Source organism: Lepus europaeus, chromosome 3 (assembly GCF_033115175.1).
Source record: "Lepus europaeus isolate LE1 chromosome 3, mLepTim1.pri, whole genome shotgun sequence".
Lineage (NCBI taxonomy): Eukaryota > Metazoa > Chordata > Mammalia > Lagomorpha > Leporidae > Lepus > Lepus europaeus.
Window position 1 is genome coordinate 106,538,174 of NC_084829.1, and position 10,684 is coordinate 106,548,857.

At 50.9% G+C, this 10,684-nt stretch overlaps 1 protein-coding gene across 2 annotated transcripts in view; it reads left to right on the forward strand.

Annotated features, from left to right (window-relative positions):
• FOXO3 (forkhead box O3) overlaps nucleotides 1-9,565 on the forward strand; it is a 114,951-nt gene extending 105,386 nt beyond the window's left edge. The window contains exon 4 of one of the 2 annotated variants that reach the window (XM_062186581.1): nucleotides 5,803-5,890. Coding sequence is in view for 1 of the 2 variants with exons in the window: in XM_062186582.1 (XP_062042566.1) it covers nucleotides 5,803-5,889 (87 nt within the window). In the remaining variant the exon portion in view is untranslated. Of the gene's footprint in view, nucleotides 1-5,802 lie in introns of both variants that reach the window. The other variant, XM_062186582.1, reaches the window with a different exon arrangement.
• Nucleotides 9,566-10,684: the final 1,119 nt, after the last annotated feature.

The following is a 10,684-nucleotide window of genomic DNA, read 5'->3' on the forward strand; positions in this document are numbered from 1 at the left end:
CCTGGTCTTACCCTACAGGGGGATGAGTGGCTCGGACTATCTATGGGGCCCAAAGAGCTGATGTTGTGTGTTCAGTGGGAGTCAATCAGATCATTTCTCAAAACGCTGCCTACCTACAGCAGGAAAAGAGGACTTAGAGACCCCTCCCCCTTCTTTACTTGGTAGCCAGACCCTCAGATGGCTGGGGATGGCACCCACACTTCCACCCCCCACCCCCAGGGGTGCCGGGCATCCTGGCCTGCACAGTCCCATCATTTACCCTCTCCACTGCCCACACCCCAGTAGATGACGCAGTGAAGAGTCATGAAGGGCAGGGTTACACCCAGGGGACACACACGTTGTCACATTCAGGTCACGGGTTTGCAGCTGTAAGCGTTTCCTCCTAGACTTCAGTTCCCCTTTGTGTTTAAATGGGGAATCACTTTGTTAGTGGCAGCAAATACGGCTCTTAATTTGGGGGCTGGACATAAAGTGGGGGTATGCAGTGGAATGTGCAGGCAGGATGGAAGAATTAGTTGTTACTAAAATCACACCTTGGGGTGCTGTCATCTTTTAAAACATAGGAGTCCTAGAAACATAATCATTTCTACTACCCACCCACCCAACCCCATAAGAACTGTGACAAATCCTAGGTCTTGTCCCACAAACAGTAGGTTTTGCCAGGACTTCGTTAAGACTGACTTGGCAGATGTGCGTGGATCATGGACGCAGTAGCACCAGAAAGATACTGAGTATGGAAATTGGCGGAGAAGAGCAGGCGCTTCTAGGAGGAAACTTCAGTTATTCTGCCAGCTTTTACCATGCACCTAGTTTTGCACTTTGAACTTTCCAAGCTGGTTGGGACACCAGGAAAATTTTTTGTTTCCCTGATTGGATTAAGTGCTGCTTTGAAGGCACACACCATGCCCCGGGACAGGGCTCTGAGAGCAGCAGGTGCTCCGGAAGTCACTGGTTCGATTTGAAGACTTCGCTGTCAAGGAGGTCCACCTGTCAGGAGCTCCAGGCCCAGGAAGAAGTAGCCATCTCGGGCCCGTGTGTGATTAGGCGTCAGGTGCATGGCAGAGGAGTTCAGCAGAGGACAGCCTACCGAGGGTGGGGCTGGAAGAACATGCCTCACACAGGTGTGGACCAGAGCAGTCCAGGCAGTGGAGGTGAACCTGACCCATCTGATGAACAGAGGCTCCTTCCCAGTCCTGGAGGACAGAAAGGGTGGGTGAGAACCGCGGAACTTGATTCCCCCAGGTCTTTGCCAGCTCACATTTTTGGAGATTATAATTAAATTAATGAGGCCAAAGAGGATCCAAACCCCACATAAAGGCTTTTGCCTTAAAAAGGGTTCTCTGAAAGACAGTAACCCAGAAGTTGTCATACTGCTCTCTCTGGTTTGAAGACCTGCGAATCTTCAGAAAATATAAAATCTCTACCACGTTGCTAATGACCGTAGATTGATGCTTGTCCTGTCTCTGCCACATCGGCCTCCGTGGTCGACGCTGACTACGGGAAGAATGTTGGCCAAAATAGTTTCTACCCCATGTAGAGGCAGAGGCAGAACTTCCGAGTTCCGTTAGCCTTCAGTCGTCACTAGGGTCGGGGCAGCAGGAAAGCTGGAAGCCTGGGCCTCTCGCAGGTCCCTGCACAGCTCTCAGGCTTTCAAGTGTGCTGGAGACAAAGGCTGCGGAGCGGCCCATGGCCGACCTGCCCAGACAGGCCCGCTGGAGCTCCTGGGAGGGGGCACAGACGGCGCTTCTGCAAGGCAAGCTTCCTTTTACACAAACTGAGTGTAGTGTTTTTGGGTTTATTTTTTAATTTTGTAGTGTATATAGGTGAGTGCCTTTCTTGTATTGTCCCAGCTGTCACCTTTGCCACTAAGAATTTTGCATTGTAAGCCTCACTCTCATACCTTGCTATCTCCATAAGAAAGGACCACGGCCTGGGCAGGCCAGGTTTCCTGGAAATTAAGTTTCCTTTTGGAGATTGGTTTTTCAGCCAGATACAAGTCTGGCCTCCAGCCGGGCTGAGGCTTCCCTACCTGTTCTGTTTCCCTCATAAACTATTCAGTACCTGAGATGGCAAGTGGGCAGCATTTGCCAAAGTGCGTTTTTATAGAGCTTCGCTTCCTAAGGCTTTCTCTCTGGCCTGCCTCGCAGGCCGAGGGCTGGCTTTTCAGCAGCTGGCCTGCTGCCATCAGTGAACTTCCCCTGCTCCTCTTCATCACCTGTTCTGACCTGAAAGATATTGGCACTGAGCCGATGAGCCCAGAGTGCTGTGTTCTACCGTGAAGATGCAGCACGGGGACCACTGCCGTTCTGATGCTGGCCTCCACGCTCAGGACCAGGAGCAACCACGGTTCTCCCAGGTAGCACCAATTGCAAAGGCCGTGGTGATGCTAGGACACAACTGCGGCCCATGATGGGTGTGTGTGTGTGTCCGTCCGTCCGTCCGTCTGTCTGTCCCTGGCTCCCTTGAATCCTGGGAATGAAGCAAGCATAGAGATGGTGGCCGGCAGGCATTGCTTTGCTGTGTACTCAGGTGGAAATTTTCAAAGCCTGAAACCCACACCTGTTCTCGGAACACCACATAAGGCTTCCCAGCCCGACTGAATGAGCATGGGTTCCTTTTCTATCCTAAATGTTCTGTGTGTAGTCCCTAGCTTGCCCGACGGGTCGCCAAGTTTGACTTAAACTTTTTTTTTTTTTTTAAGAATGAAAGGAATGGTGTTTCACTTTAATTTTGTTTTTTAGCCAAACTTGCCTCCAAACATTTCTTAGTTCAAACTAGGGCAACAGTGGATAATCTCCATGGGTTTGTAGATACGAGGGCTTCATCCTGCTGTCTCTTTTTTTTCCCTTCCACCTCATATTTCATACTGGGGTCTTGTTCTTTTCTTTTCTGCCAAGAGGATAAAAAGACTACTGGAAAATCTAAATGTTACACAATGGAATTAAGTTGTGGGAGGACAGCACGCAGGAACATTTATGTTTTATTCCCAGATTAAAGTTGATCGGGGTTGTTAGGTTTTATGGAGTTTTCGGAGGCGTTTCCCTCTTAGAATGTCATGTGATTTAGTGGTGATCATTAAGGAGGAATTTGTCTTCCCCCCAGATGCCAAGGTTACAGAGGGACTTACTCTCGCCAGAGACCAGATGACAGCCGGGTATTTTTAGACCAGGCCCCCTTGTTTGCATGGCCTCTGATCTCAGACTCAGTTGTGGGGCAGGCAGAGGGGAGGGGGTGGAAGCCACTCAGGAGACAGGGCAGCCTTGTCTTGCTCCCTGCTGATCAGTGGAGGGCCAGTAACCGCAGAGGGACAGCCAGCACTGCACCAACTACACATGTGCGTTTCCTTCCAAAAGTTCTACTTCACCTGATGGGTTTGTTAGCCAGAAGGGCATCAACATAGACGTGCAAACCTCACGGTTAACAGACACATCAGACTCTGAACAGTGTTCTGAGGATGACATGAGCGTCCTTAAAATCCATGAATCTTGTCCCCAAGCTAAAGATCCCCGAGTTCCCAGCTCAGTGGCTGCTTCCACCACTTGATGTGCTCCCACCGCTCTCCCCATCCCCGATTTGAGTGGGTGAACACGTGGAGACAGGTGAGGTGCTGCCCTCCCCAGCATCCTCTTACTGCCCAGGCCCTTCGTGGTGAGCTGGTGACGCGGGTGTTCTGCCCAGGACGGTGCCTGTGTTTATGTCCAGGTGTGTAGCCGGTTCCTTGATGCTGTCACTGTTTCCCTTCCACCGCAGACCAAGCCAGTCGGCGTCCGGTTCCAGGGAGCGGGAGTTTCTGTATTCGTCAGTCCCCTGTGAGAGCCGCCCCTGGGCCCTGGCTGCTGCCGGCCCAACCCGTGGGCACTGCCGAGGTTTCCCTGGGAGGGCATCTCAGAGAGCCATCAGCGGAAGCTCTGGGATGCCGTGTCACCCACGGCCCAGGCCCTGTTCTGCGGGAAGGGGGAGGGCGATGATGAGTGCTGCTGCTGCGGCTTAATGATGATGTTCCCTGAGGATTCTGGGCCTTTCGGGGAGGGAATGGCATTTGGCCTGGGGATTGTTGTTGCTTCAGATTGTCCCAACTGGGCCTTCTGCCCCTGACTTCAGGGCTGATGGCCTGCTCTGCCTCGAAGGATGCCATGTCAGTGGCCTGGGCTCTCTCCCTCCACCAATGTCAGCCCAGCCCCAGCATGAGAGCAGACTGCCCACCCGGCCTGTGTCACTGGGGAGTGAAGTTTCCACTTCCCATTAGGTGCTGAATAATTAACACCAGAGGGAACCAGGGGTGGGTCTGAATTAGGTAATCCTTCACAGCCTCTCCCTGGGCACTTACAGCAGGTCAGGACTGGGACTTGGGCCCGAAGTCCCCTGGTGGCTAATTGCATAGTGATGTTAGGTTGTAGTTTATTAGGTGTTACTGGAAGAAAAAAGCCAGATCCTTTCCAAAGGGCTGTGTCTGCAAGCCCCAGTCCATTCGTGTGTCAGGGACCCAGGTAGAGGGTTAGAATAGCACAGGTTTTAGCAAGCGTTCGCAGACACTGAGATGTGGAGTCACTTTAGCTTTTGCTGCCTCCACTTTGTCGTCCAAGATAATGCTGTCTAGAAGAAAGGCCCGCCTTTGCCCGCTCTCTGCCCCTACTGCAGCAACAGCAAAGGTAGATGACTGTGACCGTGGGGCTGTGACGTCCTGGATTCTGAGTCCTGCTGCCTTCGTAGCTGTTGATCGGCAGCAAGTACGGAGTCACAAGCACTGGCACACTTGTGAAACTCCCAGGTGAACACACATTCTCTCCTGCAAAGGCGGGAGAAGCAGGTGCACCTGTAACGCATTTGTGTGAGTGAGCTCACCGCTGCTTTCCACGGTGCGGACTTTGGTGAGACGATGACGAGGTTAAGGTGCCACACTCTACCTATTTCTCGGCCCAGAGCAAGTTTATCCTCTCCCATGGCAGCCAGCACTGTATGTGTAAACAAAGGTGTTCCATCATTAAGCTGCCCCTTTAACTCCACCTCTACGTGCTACGCTTCTATGCCAAGAAATGCACCCTTCCCGGGCTCAGTGCTCCTGTGGAGACCGATAAGCCTTGTATAAATTCAGATGCTTCGTGCCTTTCCCTTGAAGGCTGTTGGAGAAAAAAACCATATTGTTTGTTGTTAATGGGATTGGGGAGGGAGGGGCGGTTGTTTGGCTGTGTGCATTCTATACTTTTTGTTTCACTACAGATTTTTAATATACAAATCACTTTGCTGAGATGGCCCACTTAGACATGACTTGCTGCTTTTAGGGAGGGGAAGCTGTTTATGCACTGCCAGCAGTGCAGACGACGACTCTGTAGAAAGTGGCTACTTCCTGTCCACTGCTTATTGGGGTATTGGTGGGCAGGGCGTTGAGCAAGTTCAGTTAGTCCACACGGCCAGCAGAGAAGTACACAGCTGCTGTCCTTAGGGTACACAGCCGTCCTGGCCTGGGCATCCAGGAAATGCCTCGGTCCTAAAGCCTGGAAAAAACCCCTCTGCACCCTGGGCACCCCTAACGTGCCTTGCCTTTGTTACCCTTCTAAATTGAATAATGTTTCCTGTGGGGCTTTTCAACTTCAGAGCATTTTGTAATAAGGACAAACTAAGAAACGGAGTGAGTGGCCGTCCTGCCACACCCTCTGATTTTCAGACCTCTGTCATTGGCACAGCCAAAAGGCTTTGCAGCTTGTACCCTGGGCCGGGAAGCTGGTGGGGCAGGACCCCCTGGGGCCCCCTCTGGCTTGTCTGCATGTGGTAATGATGTCGGGTTCTCTCTCTCTCCACCTCCAGACCCTCAGACTGACACACGATCTACAGAGAGAACCCTTTGCCAACTCTGCTCTCAGCAAGTGGACAGTGGTACCGTTTACAGCTTAACACCTTTGTGACGCCCGCGCGTTTTCCTGACCCAGCAGAGACTGCTCCTGGCCCCGACCCTGGGCGCACCACTTGCCCTGGAACAGAACTCTACAGTATGCAAAACCTTCCTCAGACGGGGGGCCGAGCCACCTGCCATCAAGGACAGCGCCTGCCCGCCCGTCGGCACCGCCCACCGGCCCACCATCCTTCTCAGCACACCCGGAGGCCCTGTTGGCGAGTCTCTGAACACCACGATGGTTGATGGGATGTTTTAAGTGTTGTTTTTGTGTTTGTGTTCCTTTGACTTTCCGAGTCTCTCACATGCATTCACGTGCAGTGTTTCTCCATTGCAAATGGTAACCGTCCTCCCCCTGGCCAATTTAAAAGCAGAAGGAAAATGTTGCACCAGTCACCGTTACGGCTTTGGGCATCACACGCTTTTGAGGCCACGGAACTCCATAAACTAGCACATCACATAAACCAGAGGGGGATTTTCTTTCTTCTTTTGTTGGGTAGAAAATTATCCTTTTCTAAAAACTGAACAATGGCACAATTGTTGGCTACGTGCGCCTGTCCAGGACTGAGCCGAGCGCAGGTGGGACAAGCGGAGCACAGCGCCCGACCCAGTGAGTCTGCAGGTCTGGGTCAGGCTGGTCCGCGGACCAGACCCCCAGCACCTGGCCTGCAGTGCCAGAGCAGTGAGGTGTGAGCCAACGCAGTGAACAGCGTGGGTCTGTCGGTGAGGCACTAGGATCTTCTTCTTCAGGAAAGAAATCAGCTCAGCTATCCACTCGTTGCCAAATGCCACTAAAGGGTTTCGTTTTAAGGAGAAAGGAAAAAGGGAAAAAAATTTTAAAAAGGTGTCCTGTGTTGCTTTGCAGAAGGGATGAGCTTACAGGGGAGTGTTAAGCTTGCAGTGAGAGATGCGTGAAGAGTACAGCGAGTCCCTGCTAAGGCAGCTCTGACTTCCCTGTTCCTAGCTCCGCGTCCTTGGTGATTTTCAGCCTTGCTGTGTATGGTCTGATCTGCCAGCAGTGTATGAGTGAGAAGCAATAGCATACAAACTTCATATATATATATGTGTGTGTGTGTATGTGTGTGTGTGTACATATATACATATATATATATAAAGCTTAGGTTGGAATATTACAAGTGACACAATGGAAGTACAAGATAAGGCAGTTTTAACTTTTTCTTTAACTTTCTTGCTTCTGTGGATTTCATTTCTTTTCTTTTCGAAAAGTTATGGTGCTGTATAGGTGCTTTCTGTTAAATCTGGAAAGTGTGATCCTATTCGTTGCCCTCTTTGGTAGACAGAGTGGTTGGGCACACCTGCGGTACCTGGGAAGCTGGTGCAACAGCGCTCTGATTAGCACAGCGTAGGCATACTCCTCCAAAGCGATACGAAGACTCTGCATAGAAAGCATTAGGCACAGAAATGTATAGATATATTTTACGTGTACAGTACACAAACAGGCGCTAGCAACACAGGCTGGTTCTTTGAGCACAGACTCCCCTGCCTGAGGTCCCTCTGATGCTTGCAGTGTGGCCGTGGATACCAACACAGCCGTGCCACCCTACTCCCTGCACCCACCGCTGGCCACCCGTGGCCCCCTGTGCACCTTTGCTTTATAACTCCTCTGGGGGTGCTGTTGGTGGTGATCACAGCTCCTAGCACAATGAGCGTTCCATCTGGTGTTGTCACACTTCTCTTCTGCCTCACTTTGGATCCTCGTGTTTGAGTGATGGCCCTGTTGATTTTGCCCTGCCTTTACCCACTCTGTAAATCGTCACACAGCTGTGGTTATCGTAGACCTGTAGCATACCAGCCTTTTTTAAACCGCTACATGTTTATAATCTTCATTTTAAAAGTATGTATAATTTTTAAAAATAAGTATTCCATTCCCATGTTCTGCTTGTCGGAGAGCCAGACCTGCTTACTGTATTGCTTTGTAACGATGCCAGCCGCTTGCTTGATTTTCCAGTAGTCTGCCATAGGCAAGAACTGTTAGGTGTCACCTCGAGGGCTGCCTCCCCAGCTCCCCGAGTGCTGCCACTCTGGGCGGGACACAGTGCAAAGGCAGTGGCAGCAGCTGGGGACAGCGGGTGGTGAGATATCAATCCAGGGGAATCCCAGTGCTTCCAGCCGAGGGCCGTCAGTACCAAGAAGAGACAAGCCAGTGAACCAGGGAAATAGCTCCGCGCCCTTGCCATTTTGTTTTGCACCTGGCTGTTGCTTGGGGAGCGAGAGAGGCAGCCCTTCGGTGTGATTTAGGTTTAAGATGCTGCATTCCTTGCAGAGCTGGGGCATCTCAAACGAATATTCTCTTCTTGGCCGTGTGTGTCGGGTTTCAGGCAGAACATCTTACAGAATGTTCCAGGACCAGAGCACAGTTTCATCTGAAATGGGAGGGAAGGGCTGTGGGGTATGAGGACAGGGCAGCCACAGAACAGGTCAGGAAAATGGAGGGGGAATGCTTTGATTTTTGCTTGGTTGGTTGTTTCCTTTTTTAAATAACTCAGCTAGCATCTACGCAGAGTGTTGTGAAGAGCCGAGACTGAGACCGATCAAGGACAGCATCAGCTCTGTGAGCTCCAGCAGCCCCAGGAAAGGATGGAATAAACCGTGCAGTGTCTCCAGGATCACACGGCATCCCGCCACTCAGCTGGCCACCCACACACACAGAGAGGCCAGGCTCCCCTACACTAGCCTGGGTCTGAGGTGGCCAAGCCTGGGCGCAGGTGTGACCCGAGCCCCTCTGGCCTTTGTAACAAGACCACGCTTCCAGCAAGGGCCAACTGGTTGTTGGCCACCATGTCACTCTCCAGATGTCATGGATCCCTAACGATGAGCTTTCTTTCTGATCGGGATCGTCTCAGCGGGGCCTGGCAGTGGGAGTGTTGAAAACTACCCAGGGTTACCCTGAACCTCTCCATCGGCTGCTCCAGGGAGCTGCCTGCTTGGTGGCGAGAAGTTAGAAGAGGACCTGCTGCTGGAGCTGTGACAGGCGCTCTGGGGCTCTGCGACTCTCCCGAGGGCTCCGGAACCTGACACCTTGTACCAAAGCTAGAAAAGAGCTCCGACTCAAGCCTGCCCTGCCCTGGCATGAGAACTGAGCACCAGGCTCCCCGCGCCCTGGTAACTGGGAGTGAATCTGAAGCCGGCAGTGGAATGATGGGTGAAACGAAACTTCACGAGTCTGTCTGTCCCGTGAACGGGAGGGTCACGCGCACGTGCAGGGCAGGGCAGGCGTGGTGCTGGTTTCCGGTGTTGGTTTTTAGCACCGTGTGTGTGGCTTTCCCATTCTCAGGAGAAGACTGCGTGGCTCACGACTCAGGACAGGTACGCCCCGTCTCAGGTGTGATTTCAGGTGGCTTTCAGACTTGCACACAGCTTAAGCAAGGAAGAAACAGACTTTGCCTCTACCTGATGGTGAACGCAACCTAAGGAAAGAGGGACGCTTGACTCTCGCAGAAAGACCGCCAAGGGCGAAGCTGTCTGCTCCACGTACTGCGCCAAGGACCGGACTGACGCGGGGAAGTAAACCGTGGCCCTTTCTCCGTAAAGAACCCCTGACAGCTCAGAGCTCGGACTTTCTTTTGCTTGGTGTATTTGGGGAACACTGTACCATTAGGCTTCATGGGTTTTTGGTTTGTTTGGTTTGTTTTTTTTTTTTTTTTTTTTTTCTTTTTTAACTCAAGCAAATTTTTCATAGAAATGCAATCACTGGTAAAGAGGTACGAAAAAACCAGCCTCTCCCCGGCGATTCAGGGGAGTCAGGGTACAATGAGGGGAAAGTGAAGTTCCCATGGGATCAAGTCTGGCCCACAAGATCCTAAAGCAGTTGCACAAGTAACTGAAAAGAGCATATTGATGTGAATCTCAAGTGGGTAACACTTTATGCAGGTTGAATGAGTGGAGTATTTTCCTCTAGGTTAGCCTTACTTGTATGTATTTTTCTTTGATGAATGATTGGTTATGAGGCCTCTGCCACACTCCAGAAATGCTCACGCGGCTGCTTTTAAAAACCATGTGTCTGGTCGCTTAACGTCTCTCAAATGATCCCATTGCCTGGCAATCAGTCTTCTCTCGTATGCTTGTCCTAACACATTATGTACACGGAAAATGTGAGCAGCTCTGAAGGTGGACCAGAAAAATTAGTTCCTATTAAAAAAAAAAATGTATTGTGCATTTTGGCTTCACATGTTTAACTTTTTTTAAGAAAAAAAAGTTGCATGAATGAAAAAAAAATTCTGTATACAGTATCTGTAAAACTGTCTTTATCTGTTTCAATTTCTTGCTCATACCCCTTACAAATTAGAAGTAAATATGGTGCATGGCCATATTCCAGCACACACCAGTCAAGCACCTCATCCCTTCTTTCACGGGGAACACTGTCACACTGCATCTCACTGAGGATTCTGTCGAGCCATCTGTTGCCACAAGTTAACTCCACCGCCTTTCTCCTCAAAGATCAAAACCAGTTTGATTTGGGACTCTTCCCCCTTCCAGATGAATTAGCGACGCAGTACTTACTTTCCTTGGTGTTTGTAGATAATGCCTTGTGTATTCCATTTAAAACCGTAATCTAGTTTGTAAAAGAGATGGTGACGCATGTAAATAAAGCATCAATGACACTCTATCTTACTCCCGGAAGTCTCCTTGTTCTTTCTTGTTCGTCTGTACCGCTGAGTTTATCTCAAGATCTTTCTGTGGGATTTCTTCGCAGGCTGGGAGAGGCACGAGGCTGAGAGGCTGGTCACAAGACGGGTCAGCTCAATGAACCTTGTAAACTTGGCCCTCGCCCATCTT